This window comes from Ambystoma mexicanum, chromosome 1p (assembly GCF_040938575.1).
Source record: "Ambystoma mexicanum isolate Mex_15411 chromosome 1p, UKY_AmexF1_1, whole genome shotgun sequence".
Classification (NCBI taxonomy): domain Eukaryota; kingdom Metazoa; phylum Chordata; class Amphibia; order Caudata; family Ambystomatidae; genus Ambystoma; species Ambystoma mexicanum.
The window spans coordinates 1179952645-1179976075 of record NC_090921.1 but is presented as its reverse complement, the minus strand read 5'-3'; the positions used below and the strand labels follow the sequence as shown (position 1 = coordinate 1179976075).

General features: G+C 44.8%; 1 protein-coding gene across 1 annotated transcript in view; it reads right to left on the bottom strand.

Moving 5' to 3' along the window:
• The window catches only part of LOC138532698 (IgGFc-binding protein-like), a 201212-nt gene that overhangs the window by 10231 nt on the left and 167550 nt on the right, over positions 1–23431 (bottom strand). Inside the window, exon 4 of the mRNA XM_069641090.1 lies at positions 21162–21732. Coding sequence (XP_069497191.1) covers positions 21162–21732 — 571 coding nt within the window. The remainder of the gene's footprint in view (positions 1–21161; positions 21733–23431) is intronic.

Below are 23431 nucleotides of genomic sequence, written 5' to 3'. Positions count from 1 at the left end.
TCCGCTAATATTTGCTCTAGTAATGGAGCCATTCGCCCAACAAATCCGAAAGGACCAAATATCAAAGGTCTGTCGATAGGCGCCTCGCAACACAAGGTCTCGCTTCACGCAGATGTTGTGCTGCTGTCCTTGACAGAAATCCATCCCTCTTTGTTGTCCTCCCTTAAAGAACTGCACAGATTTGGGGAGGTTGCAGGTTTTGCCATTAACTGCACCACTGGTGATAGGACTAAATTCTGATGATTTAGAGAGCCTTGGATCCCTGTGCCTGATTCAATGGAACCGCAAATCTATACCTTACCTCGGGGTCCAACTCCCAGCCCGTCCAAAAGAGGTATTTCCACTGAACTTTCCCCCTTTCTTTAAAGCGCTGGAACAAGACCTTGAGCGATGGTCCTCGCAAGAAATATCCCTTATTGGGCGAATCACAGCCTGTAAGATTAACTTTCTCCCTCGGTTCTTATATGCTTGTGCCTCCGTACCCACTATAGTCCCTGCGCCTCCCCTCCTGCGAATGCAAAGGAAAATGTTCATATTTATATGGAGGGGTAAGAAGCCAAGGATATCCCAAAGAGTTATGAATGGCAACGCTCGCTTGGGTGGCCTGGGGGTCCCTAACCTTTGAAAATACTCTATGGCATCTCAATTGGCACACTCCCGAGCATGGTGCTTGCAAGAAAGCCCCCCAAAATGGGTCTAACTAGAGCAGTCGCGACTCCCACTCCCTCTCCGCTCTCTCCCACATGTCCCACCTCTATCTTGAAGGTCATGGACGAAGATTCTGGCCTCCACCAAGTCCACTATGAGTATTTGGAACGGGGCACTGAGGTCTAAGGGGATTTCACAGGGCCTAGTTCCACACTCACCGGTCTTTCATAAACCAGCCTTTTCCCAGGGGCTTCACCCATCAAATTTTAAGAATTGGGTGGCGGGAGGATTCGAATCCCTGGGGGCAGCTTTGTGAAAATGGCCAACCTCGCATTTTTGAGGAATGTAAACTGTGTTTCCAATTGGCTGAAACTGACAGATTTGCCTATGCACAGCTTTGACACTTGTGCTCTCCCCCCTCGGTCCGACAAGAAGCCACACGAAACCCCAGTCCTCTTGAACTTACCCTGCAGGAGCTACCAATGAAAGGCAGGATCTCCAAGCTTTACAAACTCTTATATGATGACCTTCTCTCTTCCAGACTCCCTTATATACTACTTTGGGAAACCGACCTGGGTGGACATATGGACTAGAGCCCACTCATCTTCCTTCTGTACAACCAACCGTGAATGTGCTTACAAATTGCTCCTTCATTGGTATTACTCTCCGCCATGCCTTCATCAGTTCAACCGAGCCATCAGCCCCTTGTGTTGGCATAAGTGTGGACAACCGGGGTCATTCTTCCATATGTGGTGGACCTGCCCCATAATAAAATATTTTTGAACCTATGTATCGCCACCATAAAAGAAATCACCAATTTGACGCTCCCCATTGAACGTGAAGTCATCTTACTGGGGGTACCGGCACCAGGGTCTTATCCTAGGTCCAAGAAGATTGCCAAACTTCTTACGCGAATGCTACTAGTGGTGAGAATTACAACGGCTCGGACATGGAAGTTCACTGAGGGCTCCTCCATGATCCTGTGGTGGATCAAACTATGGGACATTCTGGTGGCCGAAAAGGTCACTGCAACAAAAGCAGGCCTCCTACATCGGTTCACTGATATTTGGACCCTCCCACCCCCTTATGGAGTATGACCAAAATTTCCCAGCACAAACTTACAAGCCCCAGCCCTTTTGGCCCCGCGCGAGGCCATGGAGCCTGGATCCCAGAACTCTATCTAGAACTGCCGAGGGGACACTTGACCGGAGAAGCAGGAAATATTCTTAAAATTTAATTACAAAACATAGAACAGACCTGCTCAGAGCAAAGAAAGAAGTTGGATAGACTATTTGGAATGTCTTGTGCACACTCTATGTGCTTTCCTATCGTATATTGTCGGTTCTCTGATAATAATTTTGTTTTATGCTTTTTAAAACACATTGAAAAGTGTTTTTTGTATTCTGACAATAACTGTGGTTTTGTTTTGTTTGGAACACACCATGTCCATGTTTTACACATTCTATGTTTTGTAATTAAATTCTAAGAATACATTTCAAATTGTTGAATCATATTGATGTTCACATTCAGACTCACAATGGGAGACTTTTGAAGGGATCTCCACTTTGTGGATACCTATACCAAAAGAAAAATGATTGAATTCTATAAATTATACTAATGCAGCTTTTTGGAATGACTTGTGTTCGATGTCTCAGGGAGTGGTTGGCATCACACGGGCATTTGAGTCTACCTTTGGCATACGATCTCAGAAATGGAACATTTGTGGAATATACTGTATTTGCATTGCATTAGTGGGCAATTTGAGGCAACACTTGGCATGTAATGACAGCTAAAGGATAGGAGAGTCTGCAAATAAAATATGGTAACCATGCCTTCAATATGAGGCTTTAGATGGAATTACAGGAGAATACAAGGCATCGCAGAAAGTATGATGCCAGCACATGCACTTTTAAAGCTTTACCATGAATGCGCTGTCTCTTGAATCTGAGGCATTGGCCGTATTGGGGCATTTGATGCACTTCTTGACATATGACGTCATGAGCTTAACATGTGGCTCTGCATATTACGTATAATGGCTTCTACCATACACACGAATGAACTGATGGCATTTCTGAGGCATGTGTGACTCCACTTGGGACATGAGGCCAGCTCCTGGATCTGTCAAGCTGGTCCTTGCATATTATGACAATACTTGCCATGTGAGGCTTTAACGGGCATAGACGGCAAGAGACTGCATATGGAATGTTGTGGAATCGCCTAAGAAAGTGGCAAGGGGCGCAGTAACTGCTATAAGATGCCAATACCAGGCCCCAGGCAGCTGTTGGAGCATTTGCAGTCACAGCCCCTGAACTTTGTTGTTTCTGGGTGAACCCTTGTTATATCATGAATCCTAAAAATGGCATTTCAAGGCAGTACCCTATTTAAAACAAGGGTGGCAAGTAAAATAGTCATGTGTCTGCTGTAGTAACTATTTGTTATTTTATTAACTGTAGGTTTCCCAATGTATTCTCCCCTGATTCCTTGTAGATCCCTTGCTACCAAACTGCCTGCCCTCCCCATCCCGTTAGCTACCTGCTCCCTTGTTTCTCTGCTTCCTTCACTATGTTCTTCCACCTATGATTGCAAAGCGATCTGTTGCTTCCTGATGCTAGGTCTACACTCAATAGACACCCTGCTAATAATATACGTTTATTTGAGTTGTTTTTACATCCTAAACATCACATCGTACGATGTTAAGAGAGCCAAACGGCATGCAACGTCACTTCCTTTGAAATCTTCAGGTTCGAAGGTCACATGATATCACTTGCTGTGATGTCACCAGGGGGTATGATATCACCTCTGCTACCCCTTGCATTTTGTTGAATTGATGACTCTGGTCTGGGGTCTCCATTGAAGGAATAAATTCAGCAGCACTAAAGACACTGAGTGTTGAGGCTTAGTCCTCCTGCATCTACATCGGGAGAATCACAGTTTTCAAGAGGCATACAACAGAAAAGAGAGTGAGAGGAGTTCACTGACAGGAGACCTATGGTGTGGGAGCTTAAGCACATCAGGAATGACCTTGAATGAGGGTATTGGGGTGGATAGGGCAAGCCTTGCTCTCTGCACAGGGTCCCAGGGGTGGTTGTGGCGGGGGTGGCACACCGGTGTGACCAGCATTGTCTGCACAGATACATAGTTAGGTGCTTCTCTTCAGCAACCCACGAAAGGAGTCTTGCATCACATCCTCTCTGCAGAACAGAACTAATGAACTTCTGTGGCAGCGTCACACTATTCTGCCATGAAAGCCACCAAAAGGAATGTAGAATTACTCAACGGCACTGAGATAGCCCTTATGGCAGTCTGGCATGATCTGTTAGGGGCCTCCGACAAAGGGGATGTAAGCATGCTAGTCGGACCTTTCAGCGGCCTTCGACACAGTCGATTTTGAGATTCTTATTTCCAGGCTGTCATCGGTGGCACAGGTATCAGATGAAACACTGGAATGGTTTGTGTCCTTTCTAACTAACCGTACTTAGCAGTTTAAAGCTGGTTCCTACCTTTCTGATTCACGCCTGTTGAGTATGGGGTGCCTCAGGGGTCTTTTTTGTCTCCGTTGCTATTCAACATTTATATTCGCCCATAGTTGAAATTTTTTTCTGATTTTGGTCTGTGTATTCACTCATATGCTGTTGACACCCAGATCTATGTATGGTTTAAACAACCAGTGGAGGCAATAGAACAGGTTTTATCTTGTGCTTATAAAATCAAAATTTGGATGCTGGGAAACAAGCTCCAGCTAAATCCATCAAAAGGAGGTCATTGTATTTGGGTCTAAGAGAAAGGTAGAGAGTGCCCTACAATGTACATTGTGCCCTGCTCTGTCTGGTGCTCCTACCAAATTTCCAGATGCAGTAACAAATCTTGGCTGTATTTGGCAATCTAATATGGACTGTAACCTTTATGTCAACCAGACGGTTAAATCGATGTACTATCAACTTAAACTTATAAAGCCTGTCCTGCCTTTTATCACTGAAAAGGACCGTCCATTTGTAGTGGGCATACTTACAAATACAAAATTGGACTATTGCAGTACCCTTCCTATGGGTGTCCAGAAATTCCAGATTAAGAGATTGCAGGGCCTTCACTGGCTCCCAGTTCATCAGCAAATTCTGTTCAAGGTTCTACGTTTGGTCTTCAAGTGTATCCACGGCCTAGCTCAAGCGTATTTGATCTCAAGAATTCAAACTTACTGCCCAAATCAATCACTCCGATCTGTGGATCAGTGTCACAAAAACGTGGGGGATAGGTGTTATTCATCCTTCAGACTTCGACCCTGGAACTCTCTTCCACTGAACCTTTGACTGATTACGTGCCTGTCCATTTTTAGGAAGCAACTAAAAACTCACCTTTTCATGTAATTGTTCTACAAAACAACTTAATTATAAAGTGATAGCTCTGTGTGGTTCATGACAATTTTGCTATTTAACATCTGTGCCTAGAAGCAGTTTCTGCTTGGACCATATGGAGTATGCGCTTTACAAATGTAAAAATTAAAATCAATCTTAATGTTGCAATCCTTATTACAGGGTCCTCTCAAGCAATGCCCCCTCAGCACAAAGGTTTTCATACTCATTTGCTTCAGCTTTCATACCTGTGAGCAGATGGGGGCGCTCTCATTTAGAGCAATTAGGTCACCCACTTGACCAGAGAGAGGATCTTTTAAAGACACAGGGCCTCATTACACGATAGGAGGTAACCATGCCGCTATTTGCGGCATGACTACCCCCTTACCGGGTAATGGGTACCGGGTACCGGGTGCGGGTTCCTTGAAAGAGGAATTACCGGGCCATTCCGACGTTGGAGAGCCTGGTAATTCCTCATTCAAGGAACCCAGACCCTGAACATCCCCATTCCCATTCGAGCCCCATAAATCAAATCACCAAAATAATGGACACAGGCAAACCTGCTCTCCTCCTACTACTCGACCTCTCTGCAGCATTTGACTTAGTGGACCATGACATCTTCACATCTCGCCTTTTCAATGCAGCCCACTTCTCCCTTAAAGCAACCTCTTGGATCACCTCCTTTCTAGAAGGTCAAGCCATGAAGGTGTATTCTGACCAGGCCAATGCTCCTCCGACCACCATAAACTGTGAAGTCCCACAAGGGTCATGCACTGCACCGACTATACAACCTCTTCACTAAACCCCTCGTCGACCTACTGGACTCCCTCGGCATAGCTTACACAAACTATGCCGATGACACACAAGTCCTCCTCCCCCTTACGGGAGACTATGCCCGAGACACAGAAGCCATCCTTAACATTTATTCCACAATCCAAGCATGGATGGCGATCAACGGCCTCTGCCTTAACGGAGACAAAACAGAGATCATCATCCTGGCCCCCAGCGAAATCCTTTCCAAGCTCAGCCAAGACTACTCACACATAACCATCGACAACACCAACATACCTGTCTCCACTGCTGTGAAGACCCTAGCAGTATACCTAGACGCTACTCTCTCCATGACAAGACAAGTCAACACCATCTCCTCCTCCTCCGCACTGACCACCAAACTCATCTTCGCCATAAAACCCTACCTTACCACTCCCAACTGCCTCTCCATCACCAGAGCCACCATAGGAGCCAGGCTAGACTATTGCAACGCACTCTTAGCCGGCACTTCAACTAAAAACCTTAACAAGCTCCAAACAGTGCAAAACAATGCGCTCCGCACTGCCCTGCACATCCCCAAATTCGACCATGTGTCGCAGGCCAGAAGAAATGCTCACTGGCTCAGAGTTAAAGAAAGAATTAACTTCAAAGTACTCTCCCTTAAACACAAATGCATCAATCATACCGCTCCCTCCTACCTAGCAGAAACCATCACCAGGAAATCCTCCCTTCGTCCTGTAAGAACGCCCCATGACAACCAACTCCGAGTTCCCACCATAAGAAGAGCTAAAGCTGGAGGCATTGGCTTCCCACACATAGCACCTAAGCTCTGGAACAACCTCCCCAACTCTTTCAGAGCGGAACCGTCTCTTCTTTCCTTTCGAAAATCCCTTAAAACCATTCTCTTCACATAATCACCTCTCACCCTCCCTTCCGACATGAAATACACACATGTTGAACGCCATGATGTCTGCACTGCTTATGTATGTAACTAAAACTTGATACTGTAAATCTACATACCTTGTAAACGCATATATCTAAAACATGATGCCGTAATTCAAAATGCCTGCAAACTTAACCTTCCTTCTGCAACCAGCGCCATGATGCCCACGGGCTGAGCGCGCGCTTTAAAAATACGAATAAATAAATAAATAGGGCTCAATGGGAATGGGGGGCACGCTAATAACGGGACCGTTAATAATGGGCCCGTTATTAGCACGCTGGTCTCCTCGCGGGACCCGCTGAGGACTACTGGTTTTACCAGGCATCCTTACCGGGTCCCACGAGGACACCTCGTAAAAGGGCGGTAAGGGGTTGAAGGCTCTGGCACCTTTACCAGCACCGTTAAATCCTTACCGCCCACCTCGTAATGACCCCCACAGTCAGGCATGCAGGACTGTGTGTGGGTGGCAAACATAAAAGCACAGGTAAAAACAGCCAGTGGCTGGCTTCTAGAATATCGGCAAAACACCGAAACACTGTAGACATAATTGAAAGTGTTTGCAAAGAATGCGTTGTATATTCTGTTGTATTCATTGCATATGAACCACCACATATAACGCACCATTTTAGAATGCAGTGTTTCCCAAAAGTGCATTTGATTTTGCAAGTAAGGAAATGTGCCTTTGGCTTGAAGTGTATGCTATGCGTACAGGCGATGTGCATGCAGGGTGCTGCCGAGACCTCAGTGTAGCCAAATGCTCCGAGAGTGAGTGGATGGGAGTTTGCATGCTGCTCCGTCTACCTGTAGTGCTGCGCACCACGTTGGACTTGTGTGTCCTAAGACAGGTTAGATCCAGCTTTAATGTGTTTTCTGGCATGGCGAGCCACATAGCTCTACCTTAAATACCGAATACAAAAAGCTCAAATTACAAAATTGCGAAGCCCACTTATTTGCATTTTGTCAATCGAGCTTTTTGGATTTCGGTTGTTTGTCCCCCACTGGGCATCTAATGTATGCGGGGGGGACCCCTGCAACCCCCCGCTCCCCTTGTTCAGTTTTATGGGATTCGATCTTTCAAACCAGGCCGAATGCGCACTGAGTGTGCATTCCACCTTTTTTTCCCTTTATTTTGGGGTAACCCCGAACCACACAGCACCCTGCACGGGGCAGCTGGTATGGAGCTGCTGTTCTGGTCAACTTTGTTAGGGTGGGTGGTGGCCCACGGTCATGAATGTGGCACGCGATGTGTCAAGTGTTTCCAAACTACCATCTGCCAAATTCCCATACAATGTAAGAGTTTCGCCTCTTTTTCCATATTCTATTGTGTGTACTGTAAGTGCACGGAGCGCTTATAACAAGGCACAATTTGCCATGTAGTGTTTGCGGAATTTGCAGGTAGCATTGCAAAGCCATCGGCTGTGGGCTGCTGCTCTGGAGATGGGTGGGTTTGGTGAACTTGCTAGTTTAGTTTCCAAGAAGCCACATGGTTTTTTTTTTCATACTTGGCAGCTTGTAAAACCTGGATGCTCGGAACTGCACCTCAAAGTAAAATTATTCGCGCACGACTTAAGGTAAATCACTAGATGTTTCATTGTACGTTAGAACGTAGCATGTCTTGCGTATGACAATACAATATTGGGAGTTAAAATTACATTTTTAGTCCTACTGTAGTTTATTTAAATAATTTAGCGAATAGTTTTCTTTTGGAAAATATGAGGGTTGTAATACGTAATATTGTATATTAATATTTAGGTAATAGTAAAGTGTACCTTTTAAATCATCGTCCAAAAGTATGATTTTTATGAGTGTGCTTGTGTTTATGTGTGTGTCTGTGTGTGGAGTACATACACATGTGCTTAAACAAAGCTTGTGTCCTATAGACTGTGTGTGGTGGAACACCGGCATGCATTTGGAGACATAAAAGTGTACCTTGGAAACCGAACAATTACGTGTGGGTGTGGGTAAGTGTTATTTGCTAGTTTGGATGCTGTTTGAACACAGGTGTTCGTAGACACGTGCTTGAGCTGTACTTGTTACAAGTACGCTGTTGCATGAGTATGTGTATGTTGCAGCCATGTTGCGTGTCTATATGTGGGTGCGTGCATTAGGGTGTGATTTTATTTTTTACATACACGGAGTTGTTAATGTAACACACATTCTTTGTATTCATGTATTACACTTTGGATGCGGCCATGCATTTTGAAAATAGCTTTCCAGTGTACATGCGTCATATATAGCGACATCTTAAATCATTAACATCTCAAAAACGTGAAGTCGTTTTTAGTTTATTTTTTCATTGCAATTTCTGTTGAAATCTAGGTGTAAAACAAAAAATATTAAAATGGAAGCAGCCAATTGTTCGATATTTAGGCAGATTTGTTTTCTAAGAGTAAACCTTATGTTAAAGTAAAACCGTTCAAAGCTCAATCAAAGTAAACCTTTTTATTTAAATATGACGCAATGAAAAATTCTGAGATGTTCAATGTAGTGGCTTTCACAATTTTTCATGTAAGTCCTCAAATGTCATCACTCTTTGTTTGAAAGTGTGTCACTGTCAGGTTTTTGTTTGAGATAAGTCACGACAAAGGAAAAATATTTCCCAGCCTGCAGTTCCAAACAAAGGCCATGAACGTCAGTCTCTAAGTAAGGGCAAGCGAAGACTTGTCGAAGCACATCGAAAACCCCAAGCTGAAGAGTGTACACACCAGTGTTTGTGAGACTGCAAGGATCTCGTGGGCAAAAGCCACTCTCCCCGGCCAATCATCCAGGTAGGGATATACGTGAACACCTCTGAGACAAAGAGTACTGGCCACCACGTGCATAAGCTTGCTGAATATTTTTCAGGCTGGATTGCATCCAAACGGAAAAGCCCGATATTGAAAGTGGTGCTTGCTGACAGAAAACCTGAGGAATTTGCAGTGGGGCTCAGAGAACGATATATGTAACTAGGAGTCTTTGGAGGTCCTCTGCACAAAACCAGTCGTCCATCAGCACGGAGGAAAGGGGACGGGATGTAGAACTAATATAGTGCTGAGCTGAGTGAACTCTCGATCATGATATGTGGGGGAAGCAACCCAACAGGGACTGGGCAGTTTCAGCCAATTTGCTGCACAGAGGGTGAATAGAAAGGGATCATGCTGGCTTGCCAGCCTAGTAGCATCCCAGATAAAGGGTCAGCATGGGTTGAGCTCATAAAGGTCCATAGACTGTAATGATAAACATCTAACAATCAGTCAAGTAGTGTGGGGAAGCCTATGGTGTTCGCAAACCCTGTCAGAATTACACCACTAGCTTACCTGGGGAGAAAACAGAAAATAGGTGATTGCAGATCATGCACGCCAAGGCTCATACCTGTCAGGACCTTTATTCCAAAATTGGGACTTACAGAGGGAACACTGAACACTCCTGGGAGCCACAAAAGTATTGCCCACAACACCCTCCCTGCAAGGTGGAACCTGGTGGCGATAATATGAACACCAGCCCAGTTTTTCCACCCTACAGGATAGTGGCGGCTTATCTGACGATCCTTTGGTATTGTTCTGGGTAACCTGGGTCAGGAGCTGTAGCAGGGGGATCACAAAAGGGAAGAATGATTAGTGAAAGGGTTGAACACAAGCACACTACTCCCAATAACCCAAGAGCATTACCTTGGGGACACTGGCCCAGGCGCGAACTACCAGGAACAGGAAAAAGGCTTCCTGCTGTTTTATCCACACAGGACGGAATCCTGGGGAGTTAGGTTTGGGTAGGGAGGAGCACCTGAATATTTCCAGGAGCAACGCTTGCGCTAACTACTTACGAGAGAAATATGGCTTAGTCTGGATCATCGGCTAAGAGCCGCGCTATGGCTGCGAGACCTGCGGGTCCACTGAGGCTGCCACAACCACCCTGTTAGGCAGAATCACCTGCAGTACCCTTTGGGAATACTACAGGCAAATAAGACTACAAGTGCAAGCACAAGTTCACCTTTGGTACAAGCCTGTACTACACAGTAAAGTGGTAGCGATGGCTGAGCAGCCAGACTTATCTCAAGAGTTTAAGTGAGCATTAGAACAAGTTACACAAAGGACCAACTAATACAGTGATTCAAACAAACACTTACTCAAGGTTTCTTGGTAAAAGAATATACATTTATTTACTCAGTCAGTTAGAAAATAGTACACTAGCAAGAGCAGCTCAAAATCACACACTAATAAACCACAAATACAAAGCCAGTAAGTAAATGAACAAGTTTAGCTCCACTGAAGTGGGAGCAAAATGGCACGTCAGATCCTTAATAAAGGAGTAAAAAGACAAGGTTATAAGAACAGACAGCCAAAATACATTTATAGGCAGGGCAAAGGGTTTCAGTTAGCTACAACCACCAATTCTTCTCAATAGGCCTGGGCCAAAGTCAATGGTTCAGAGTCTTTGTATAGGATAGTACAGTTCTGGTAGATAAGGGTTAAGTCTTTGCCATAGAGTTTAGAAGAGTTTGGGTAGGCAAAAAATTTGACGAATGTTTAGCGAAGGACAAGCCTTCGAAGTTGAGAAAGTTTCCACAAACTCTCGCAATGGCCGAAAGGAATTCCAGACCACGTTTGCACAGTACCTTTGTATTGAAGAAGAGCTGTAGCTGAGGCAGTTGTTCCTGGCAGTTCGAGCAGATCTCGCTGTTCATGAGCTTCAGTCGTAGGGCCAAAAAGGAGGACGTCAGGAGGTTCCTGCACTGCCCAGAGATGTGGCCAAAAGCTTAGCAAGACGCCGATTTAAGGTGTGAGTGCCTTAAAGTCCACAAGCTAGTTTCCTTACCTCTGGCTCTCCGGTTTTCAACAGCACTCTGATGAAAATTCGACCTGATGGGGACGGTGTCCAGGTGGCTTATGAGTTGGTTGTTTCCACCAAACTCAAGGGAAGAAGGGCTACTCTGTTGATGGAGTTTCAGGCAATTCAGACCTGCAGCAGGGCTTCACCAGTCGTCCAGGAGTTGCAGCAGTCCTCTTCCTTCAGCTTGTCTTCGGTTCTTTTGTTACAGTAGTCAACTCTCCTTTCCAAGTCCCAGGGACCTGCTTTTAAACAGTTTTCCCCCATTCATTCCAGCCTGGCTGTCACTCACACAGCAGGGTGGCTGTCCTTGCTGGACAGTCAGCCAGCCAATCACACCAGAGTGCATTCAGGTCTCCTAGGAGACTAAGCACATGAGTTTTAGGCACCCCCCTCACATCCTGTCCATCCCAGACACTCAGGCGCCAGAGGAGGGCTTCAGCACTGAAGCCCGCCAAAGGCCAATGAACAAAGGAACCAAACCTGCTTTGGCACGCAGAGACAAACACAAGAAGGACCTTTCCTAAAAGAAATGGTGAAAAAAGATGACCGGAGTCTGTTTTTACAGATAGGTCTGGGGGGCAATATTGAAAAACATGGCTGACCCGATTTCTAGCTACTGTTAGCGGTCGGAAAAAATCACGGTAGTTGATCTAAGCCACTACCACCAGCCATTTAAAAACCCTTTGCATTGTCCACAAGGCCTTCTGGGGCCTGGGGCCGCAATACCTTCAACTCTCTCTTCCCAAATATCTTCCTTCTCGAGCTCTTCGCTCATCTGCCATTATTGATGGGAAAGGTGCTGAAGGAGAGAGGCCAAGTGGGGGGGGGGGAGTAAGAAGAGGTAGAGTCAGTAGTGAGAGAGGAAAAAAGGATGCTAGGGGGGTGAATAGAAGAGATAAGATTTTAGAGAAGTGTGGAATGAGGGGTAGGAGGTAATAGAGCGGACAGGAAGGGGTAGCCGGTTCCAATGGAAGGGAGCGAGAAGTTGGAAGGAGCGGAAGCGAGAAGGGGCACAGGGTGGAGGAGGAGAGAGAAGAAAGAGATCCGCAGAACGAGTGAACGAGAAGGAGTATAAAAAGTGAGAAGGGAGGATAAGTAGGGAGGGGCAAGGGCATAGAGGGATTTGAAGACTAGACAGAGGAAATTAAATTTAAGCTGTGAGTGAAAACAGAGCCATTCTAGTGAGTTGGGAAAAGAAGAGATGGAATCATGAGGAGAGAGAAGGCAGAGGGAGCGGATGGCAGAGTGGTAGTTGGATTTGAGGGGGTCGAGATGAGAGGAGGAGAGTCCAAAGAAAAGAGTGGCGCAGTAGAAGAGTCTGGAGAAGATAAGGGAGGTGATTAAGAGTTTAGTAGCATGAAAGGTTAGGAAGGGGCGAACTTTACGAAAGTTATGGAGGTGGAAACAGCAAGATCTGGCAGTGAGAGAAATGTGGCGAGAGAGGGAGAGGTGAGGGTCAATGTGGCAACCTAGGTTGTGGGCATGGGGAGAGAAGGGGAGTTGGGATGGGGGAAGAGAACAAAAGGAGGCAGGGAGGGAGCAGGAAGAGTGTTGGCTGGGAAGAACAGGATTTCAGTTTTGTCAGAATTAAGAGTAAGGAAGTGAGAGGACATCCAAGATTTAATAGCAGAGAGGCAAGAGGAAAGCTTATGGTGGATGTCAGGAGAGAAGGAGGAGAAAGAAAGGAAGAGCTGGGTATCGTCAGCATAGAAATGGTGTGAGACACCAAAGGAGGAGATAATAGGAGCCAAGAAGGAAGTGTAGAGAGAGAAGAGAAAGGGGCCAAGGACAGACCCTTGGGGAACACCATGGTTGAGAGGAAAGCTAGGGGAGGTGTGGCCACCCGAGGGGATTGAGAAGGAGCGGTTAGAAAGATAGGAGGAGAGCCAATTAAGTACAGAGTCTTTAAGGCCAAAAAAAGAGAGAGAGATAAGGAGTAGAGGGTGGCCGACAGTATCAAAGACAGCAGAGAGGTCAAGGAGGATAAGGATAGAGGAATTCTTAGAGTAGCAGGCAGAAAGGAGAGAGTTGAGGACAGAGATGAGAGTGGTTCCGTGGAGTGCACTGGGTGGAAGGCAGATTAAGTGGAGGGGTGGAGAGAATGGTTAGAGATGAAGGTGGAAAGTTGAGAATAGACAATGCGCTCAAGAAGTTTAGATAGGAAGGGTAGAAGAGAGATGGGGCGATAGTTGGAGGCAAGAAGGGGATTAGCTGAAGGTTTTTTGAGAATGGGTATGATGGTAGCATGCTTGAAAGGAGTGTGGAAGGAGGATGTGGATAAACAGATGTTGAAAAAGGAGGTAGGATATAGTATGAGGAGGGGGGAGATTTTAGGGATGAGGGAGGTTGGAATGGGGTCAGAGGGAGAAGCAGTGGGATGAGTTTTAGAAAGGAGGAGGGCAACTTCAGATTGAGAGATAGGGGTGAATAAGAACATGGAAAAGGGAGGGGAGGAGGGGTAGGTGGAGGAGGAGAATAAGAAGGGGAATAGAGGATAGTTTGGTGGAGATTAAGGACTTTGTTAGAAAAGAAGGTGGCAAGATCAGAGGCAGAGAGAGGAGAGGCGATGGAGTGGTCAAGGGTAGGAGGAGAGAGAAGTCGAGTTAAGGTTTGAAAGATACAGCGAGGATGGGAAGATTGAGAGTGGAGAAGGTCGGAGAAGTGAAGGCGCTTAGCAGAGTTGCGACAAGAGTCGTAGACGGATTGATAGTAGAAGTATGCATCATGATTGGAGGAAGTAGGGTGCTTAAAACAGGATCGTTCAAAGCACCCAAGAAGGCGGCACATAGAGGAAAGGTGAGGAGAGAGCCAGGGCTGAGCGTGTAGCATGCCTTGAAAAGTCTTTTCTTACCCTTTACATCAGGCATGGTCAATACAGTGGATTTTTTGTTATTTCAACAAAATGAGCTACACACCTTTTTAAACAAAGATTTGACAAGCGCAGTAGCAAGCCCTCCGATATTTTGGGTGAAAAAAGAAACCTTCAACATGCATCAGTCTAGAGGTAGCAAAGGTGTGGCCAGCAGGGATGCACAAGGGATGTAAAAACACTCCCAACCAACACAAAAGGATAGAACTCAATGGGGACTTTCAGAAAAGATTTCAAAAAGACTGGTGAAAATCGAAGAAAAAACATGTAGTTCATCGAATGAAGAAGAGAACTTTCAGTGGACTCCCAAAACTTGAAGGTGCAGGAAAAAATCTGAAGATGACCTCTAAGGGTGGAGCTAAGGGAGTCGCTATCTATTGGCTGTGGGGCAATATGAACCAAAACGACTTTAAGAGAATACTAAAGTGACTGCAGTTTCAAATTTAAATGTAATCTGCCATAATTTTACTGAGAATTCCCAGCCTGATGACGGTGAATATTCAAAGAGCATGAAAGATCCAATGCTGGAGAATATTAGTTTTGTAATCCCTGACTTGGCACAGTGCACAATGCAGGGTCAGAGGGAAAACCTAGACGAGACCCGGCTGCTCTCCATCATAATACCAGGGAGAGCAGACCTGTTATGAAGTAAATTTATGATTCACCAGGAGTCCTTTAGATTCCCATTGCCTGGTCCTCTCAGTCTTCGTGCCCTCCCTCTTTAGAGCAGGGTTCAGGTGTACTGTGGAAGGTGCTTGAGATTCAGGCTATTGGATGGCAACTGGTGGGCTGTGCGTCAAAATATTGGCTTAATACTGCTATATAGTGCTTGTCTATGCATCTTGTGAGCTGGTGATGTCATGTGGAGTGTTGCTATGTGAATGTTAGAACGTTTACCTAAGGGTTCCACACTCAGGCAGTTGGAGCTCCCCCGCCTGGTTGATGGGTGCCAGTGTTATGTCCTGTCCATATCCTCATGTAACTGTAACTTAATTACTTGTTAATAAACCCTAGATGTTACCATAACTTTACTACAATGGCGACGAGCTGGTTTTAAGAAGAGGAACCGAAGTGCAAGAAACAGATGGACAGCTGAAGAAACCTGCTGCAGGGGGTGCAGGAAGAAGGAGGACAACACTCCCCCAAGACAAGTAAGACCCATCATCCAGGGCACCATGGGGGAGGAAGAGAGCCCCACGTAAGGAGAGAGAAGCTGCCCGTATGTTGAAGGGGGAGCGGTGTCCAGGGGCTGAACAAGGAAGCTGGGGCCATAAGGAGAAATGCAGAATTGTGCCTGTTAATCCCAAATTGAAACGGCATCACAGGCTAAGGGGACAGATGAAAAGCATAAGAGAGTGTTCCAGGAGTAAGAGGAAGTGAGCCCCAGGAGAGACGAGTACCCTGAAAGTATATTGCCCAGCGCAGCATAATTTAATGAGAGAAGATGATACGTTGTGTTTGAAATGGGGCCTAAAAATGTACTGCAGATGATTAATGTGTTTGCAAATAATCCAGTAAGGAATATGACAGTTAAATTGATGCTTTTTGAAGAAGTGTACATTTAAGTTTGATTTGGTATCTGTTGGAGAAGGGTAGAGTGATAACTGGCAATTGTGGCAGATGATATAGCAGCTGCATGACGGTTGGGAGCTGGAGATCCGATATGCTCCGATGCAAAGTTACACAAAGAGTGGAACGCCATCATAATTGCCAGAGCGTGTGGCCGTTGCGCTCTGAATGTTGCTGAGCAGCGCAGTGCAGTGCGTATGAAAATAAATGAAGCACCGTAAAACAGAAAGAGCTGAAGGTCAACATGAAGATTGAGGAAAGGACTTTCATTTACGTGGCGCAACGTCAGAAGCAGGAAGAATCGTCCGAACAAAGCTTCATATTGGAAGGGAAGTGATAGTTCCGAGGACTTTAGTTCAGCAGCGTCGGACAAAGGAGATATTTTCTGTGACTGCAAGAAATCTTCGTGCAAAATTGGAGCGGAATTGAAGCAAAGTGGTAAGGCTCAATTGAGTTATTTTGAAATATCACAGACTTTATAAAAGTTGTTACGAGGCAACAGGAAGCAAAGAGCGCGTAGTATAGAAGCAGCATTGTAGGTGCCCAGAGAGGTGGCAGAAGAATATATCCTTTTTAATAGTACATGCCTTACCATTTGTAAGAGAAAGCATTATTGAGTGTGCCTATAAGGTGCAATGAGGAAGTAAGAAGCAGTATGGTAGTAGATGATGTTTATGCAAATGTAGAATGCACAGCACAAAGATGAGAAGTAGTAGCAAAGAGAATAAATTGACTACGAAACAGTTTGAACATGCGTGGCACGTGTGTATTTTTACAAGGTTAGTGAGTAAAAGTTAACCACATTTGATGATTTGTATTGTCAATAAAGTCTTGTGGGGGGAGGGAGGGAGGGAGGGGAAGATGGAAGAAGAGCTGTTAACGTTCATTGACATTCTAAAGGGGAGTTAAATACGGATGGAACAGAATACAAGAATATTGTTGAAATGTGAAACTGAATCTTAACTGTTTTTTCTGTTTAATAGCAATACCCGTTCTTTTGTTATGCTTTTTAACTTCTGACGTAAAAGCTGTAATCTGTTTGAAACAAACTCCAATAAAAACAATTTAAAAAAAAATAAATATGGACTTCCATGGACAATTTAATTGTAGATGATGTGAGAGAGTTTACATGTCCATGAGAGAGTGAGTTAGAACTAATGATTTTGAGGATCTGCAGGGTTATGTTGCAGTAACAACATAGACGTTTAGCAAGTTGCATTTGGTCCTAGCAAAACCAAGTGTAATAAGGACATTTATGACTATACACTATACAAAGTTGTGTTTGATCCAAACAAAATCAAACAAGATTGTATTAATTGCAAAATGTATATTATCTTGGGTAAGGATGGTGGTAGTCCACTGGGTGAACAGGAAAAGAAGAATATACGTAAGGTAATTAGAGATCAGTGTAATTGTAGTCAGTTAATGTGCAATGTCGTGTACCCGCAAAAGGTTTATGGGGGTAGCGTCTCCAGTATATGCATAAAGTATGGTGTAGCATGAAGTGAGCATAGAGTATGATATAGTACGAGAGTGTGATTATGTGTATCACAATTGTGTTCTGGGTGGTAGTGCCCCCGGAGTTAGAATTTAACATGCTAGAGGTTTAGTGTATCACAAAGGTATCTGGCTGGTAGCGCCTCCAGGTTTAGCACAGTGTGTGTGCTAGTGCAATAGTCTTCCACAAAGGTGAATCGGTGGTAGCGCCCCAGTTCTAGCAGTGTGTATGCTAGTTGCATGTGTGTGGTTGTGTATAACACAATTGTTTCCTGGCTGGTAGCGCCTCCAGGTTTAGCGTTTAGTATACTAGAGAGTTTTAAGTGGTAGCGCCCCAGTGGGAGCATTATGCATGCTAGAGTACGGAGTGAGGTTGCGTTTACCACAAGTGTTTTAGTGTTGTAGCGCACCCAGCATCAGCAATTAGGATGCTAAAGATAATTTATGTGAGTTGCATCTCTCCATAAAAAGATGCACTCATTGTTTCCTCATCGTTCAAATGTGATCCTATGTGTGTAGGGAAATCTATAAGGAGTCCCATCCCTCATTAAAAGGGTTGTGTGTGTGAGGTTTGGGATTTTCAGATTCATGTGATGTTCGTTGAAGAGGAGTGGTAGTTGGTGGAAGGTGTTATCTCCTTTTGTATGAGAATAAGGGCATATGGCCCCCACTTGCTCTTGTGTTCTGCAGAGATGTCTGCACCACTCCATCTCTATCTACAAGTCTTTGATGTCGCCCATTGTGGTGGTATTGGTATTGGTAAAGGATGGAGATGTGTTATATAGTGCTTGCCTGGAGTGTGTGTATTGTGGTATTATGTATTAGTAAGGGAAGGAGATGTGTTATATAGTGCTTGTCTATGCATCTTGTGAGCTGGTGATGTCATGTGGAGTGTTGCTATGTGAATGTTAGAATGTTTACCTAAGGATTCCACGCTCAGGCAGTTAGAGCTCCCCCGCCTGGGTGATGGGTGCCAGTGTTATGTCCTGTCCATATCCTTATGTAACTGTAACTTAAGTACTTGTTAATAAACCCTACAGGTTACCATAAGAAGCCTGGAGGTCACTTTACTACAAATACGTTCATAGAACAGACCAATGCTATCCTCAGTGCCGAAGATAGTTCAAATGGGGGAAAGAGGGTCATGTAAGCCCCATGCGCGGGGAAACATGGAAAACGAAAACATTGGATCCACGGTGCAAGAAAGCTGCGCAGGGATCCGAAAAGGAAAATAAATAATTAGAGTAAAGGATCCTTTAGTCTTAAAATAGGAAAGAAACATTGGAGGTGTGAGCAGAGTGATGTGGAATAACAGGAAACCCTTCAAGAGGCGCTCCACTCCACACCGCCACAGCTTGGGCCAGTAAGCACTCACCTGACTGTCAGGGGTGAAGCTGCAGCCTCACCACCTCTCAGGTGGCCATCAATCACTGCTGGCCCCAGGCCCACATCTAATAACTGACGCTCCCCACTGCAAAGGGAGCGCCCAATATTTTTAGCCCTCCTGGACTGCGTTTAAGTGAAGGTGCCACCCCCCATGTCAGGCGGCCCACCTGTATTCTCTGGGCCACACCTAGCAGACATGGCTCAGGTTGAGGAGTGTTGTGGGGGATCTCCACAACATCTCTGATTGCTGGGTTGCATCTTGCCAAGCAGCCTAGCCATATAAAAGGCCTTGGGGCACACACGCTGTTGCTGCCTGCCGCCTGCACCATCTTGACAGATCAGGGATAGGACCAGAGAACATCAAGAAAGCAGTCGCAAAGACCATGAGGCAGCCCTGGTCAGGTTGTATCAGAGGTAACGTGGTTTTATATATAGTTTTTTGTACAGTGCACTGTATGGACTTTATTAAAGAATGTTCCATATTTTAATATTTAAAGGACTGTTTTTATATTTTTCAGTTACGCAGCTGCTTAGGATATGTATTGTATATTGTTTTGTGTGATCCCTTTTTGTAAAAAATAACTCTTCAAATCCTGCTGATGTACTGGAAGAAGAAAAGTATAAGTGAACACATATAACAACTAAAAGAACCATACACCAGCATTCCTTTGTCCGCCTTTCCTTTTGTGTGCCAGCCACTTTAACCTTGTGTGTTTTTCCTCGGGAGTATTTGGGGAGTCCTGCCCCACCTTGTGATTTTTTTATGTCTCCTACCCGTTCACAGCGGGGCTCACCGGGGTGATCTCAAACCCAGGGAAACAGGGTTTGGAAACAGGTAAGAGGTGGTCAGGTTATAAGTTAAGGCATAAGATACTGCATAAGATGTACAGTGTGTGCCCACCTAAACCTGTCTCCCAATAAGGTGCGTAATGCAATCATCCCGCTACATAAAACATCTGGAGAGTCACAGAGTGCAGATCATTGTCCTAGACAAAAAATAAAGTGTGTAATTTGTGTCAATGTGGCTGTAAAATGGTTCAAATGTCGTCTATGTATTGGAAAACAAAGAGTACACTTTGGACCCTTCTCCTCCATAGAAACTCTTGTGAGTTATGGGGCCCCACTAGGTTCCCCTTTGACAGACTTACTTTAAATTATGGGATTGAGGTATCTTCTTGATATCACTATATCTAGAAAATATCAAGCTCTGCACACATGTTGAAGACGAGCAGCTTTGCTTTCTTCATACAAATGGCTTAAACAAAGTTCAAAACCTGGGAAAAGTCATTATGTATGAATGAATTAGTCATGCGTGGCAGATTTATGCATTAATGTGTATCTCCATAAATATAGTTTAAAAAAACAACACAGTAAATTAACTGTGTCTATAACGCTGTGCTCTTTTCCCACATTGACTTTCAAGATCTTGCTTTTCTCGGAATTGGGAAATACTTCGGAGACACCAGTGCAAGACATACCATGTGACAGGAAAACACTAACCTCCTTGAAAGTATGCTGATATTGTAACTTGGGGACAACTTGAGATCCCATAACAAAGAATGCAGCACATTGTATTATGTCATATTAGTACCCGCCGAGGGTCAATCAGATTGGTACAAACGGTCTGATTGGCCTTTGCAGAGTCCTTACCTGCCTGACAAGGCTCTGCTTGCCGCCATCCCTCAGAGTTCCTTCTGTGACTGGCCGTAATGGAAACGGAGAAGGGACTACATGTAGTCCCTTCTCACTTTCCATGGTGGCCAATTTCTTTGTTTACTTTTTTGTTTTTCTTTGCAATGGCCGCCATGGAAAGAGATTCCCTTCTCCCTTTCCATGGTGGCCATCTTCTTAGTTTACTTTTTTTTCAATCTTTTAAATGGACGCCATGGAAAGGGAGAACGGACGTCGTTTCCTGTTCCATGGTGTCCTTTTTTTTAACTATCGGCCCCAGGGTATTACCTGAAGCAGTAATGCCCCCTCAGCTCAGGGCTTATTGCTTAAAGTACATTATTAATCATGGTTAAATATTGAAACAAATGGTTACATTAGTAGAAAAAGTGATTGGTTTTGAGGAATTATTTTTAGGGTAAGGTACCATGACTCGGCTTGACACTTGGCTATATACTGAGGTACAGAATGCCAGTGCACATTTTTGAGTCAAGTTGAATAATGAGGCACTAAGTCCCATCTCACTGCACAATATTAAGTCCAAAAAGTTCTGTGCTAACTCACTGTACTACCTATAAAGGTATGCCTGTGGACCTCCCCATGCATTTCTTCAGAGTGAGAATAGACATTTGAAAAATTAACATACTTTTGAACTTACCGCAGAATGTTTCTGTCCTCCAGGCATATAAAGTGGCACCTGCTGCTTGGCAATCCGTGGCATAGCTCTCCAATGTCTGGCAGAAGATTGCTTGCCGCCCCTTTAAATAACAGGAATCATAGATACAATCGTCAAAGTAATCATCCGGGTTCACTTTGCTGTGGCAATCCCGGAACGGTCCTTCTTTGCCAAGAAGGACTCCACAGTCTTTGCCACTTGATCTCTGCTGCTCCGTCATGGTCTGCAGTTGTGGGCACGGTGGTGTAGGCTCAGTTGCCCGACACCCTGGGTTTTCTCTCACTTGCCAGCTGTCTCCAAAAGCAGTAGGATTTGATGCTTTTTCACCATTTTTCAGAGTGAGGTCATTGGTCTTGTCGCCATTGTAGTCTCCACACAGGCCACAGATGGCGCCCGCATAAGTGCTAGGAATTGTCGCGGTGATACGGCTCTTGCAATCAAAGGTCACTTTGATGCCATTGTAAGTCTCCACTACTATATCGCGGCCGCTGTTGTAGATGCTCATTGTGTTGTCAGCCGTTGTGTAAGGTAAGTTAATGCAATGAGAATTCATCTGTGAAAGTTAAGTAAAGGAGCGTTATTAGAAATTATTTCAACCGTGTGGTTCACTGAAAGCAGAACATTGACAAATGAACAGAACATTTTCAACCTTCAATATGGTACGGAGCTAGTGAAGATGTCCTCTCTAATACTACATGGAATTAAAGAATTCCAGCGGTGTAATTAGAATCAGTCACGAAGAAAAAAATATTTGTAGATATTACATGTTAGGCTTTTTTTTTAGTCCAAGAGGTGGGTGAAAACACAAAACTTTGTTTTGGGCGGGTGACAGTCCATTGAAATGAATAGGCAGATGTGGAGCTTGGCGGGTGAGTGAACACTTTCCTTGGCAGAGACACCCACCAAAACCATATCAGTTAAAAGGTAGGGCTACAGGGAACTGGTTGTGTTCAGCACATGGGAGGTAAAGATGAAAGGAGACGCTGCTGTTGTGGAACATACCTTTATTACGGTAAGTGTGTAGCCGCGCCTGAGCAACCGCTCTTCCTGCTTGCCCCAACAACTCTGCCACTGCACCTGTGACAGCCACGAGTGCTGATTCAAACAATGCACTCGTGGCTGTCAGAGGTGCAAGTGCCCAAGCCGTATGGTGACTACAGCGCGTCCTGCCAATACAGGCAGCGTGCTGCAGTTAATATCACCACAACACACCTCCCCGCTAAGATAACAAACTTAACACATAATCCTTTATCTTGTTCTGGGTACATCTTACCCTGGAACTTTTCCATGTTGCCACCTTCTTCCCCCAGTACAGTTTTTATTTACAAGAGACCACTTTGTTCTTGACTTCTTGAACACTCACGGATGTACACTCTATGTTGCCTGACAAACCTTGCATCTCTGTCATTGGATCAACATTCCCACTTGGAAGAGCAGGCCCAATATCAGCCCAGGCACATTAGCTCCCAATGCTTCCGATTAGTCCTCCCTTCCAGAATCTCTATTGTCCATGAAATGACCTGCCTCAAATCCTTCAACACAACTCCTGTATTTCCTCCACCACACTCTTCATTCCACACATCATCAGCAATACTCCTGCCACACCCCCCTCATGACACTTGACAAGTTGCCTCATCCTCCATTTTGTTCCATCTCCTAACACCACCACAGTACCTAGTATTTTCGGTATTCTACTAGGATTTGAGAGGTACAGAACACTCTTCCCCTCATCCTGGGATTCCTCACTCTCACTTTGTCTCCTACCTGAAGTGGTTCCAAGGGTTGCCAGTCATTTGGTTGAAAACAATTGGTCGACTGGACAACTGGTCGAATCAATTTGGTCGAAAACCAAATGGTCGAATTTTTTATTTTTTTTATTTTTACCCCTTTTTTTTTTGGGGGGGGGGGTCCCCCCCAACCCCCTTTTTTTTCTTTCTTTTTTTTTCTACACGTAAACCCACAAAACACATATATAAATAAAAAAATAAAAAAATTCGACCATTTGGTTTTCGACCAAATGACGTCGACCAAATTGCAGTCGACCAGTTTGTAGTCGACCAAATGACTGGACACCGTTCCAAGTATATACGTTCTCTGCCTTCAAACCATCTCCTGTATCTCTCCTGACACTCTTCTGCTCTCCAAATAAGCTTCTGCCTTTTTACTTTTAGAAAGCCTGATGTGCCCAACCACTTTGCAGCCAACTAACAGATGGGCTGCCTTCCTTTCAAAGACACAAATGTTGATACCCC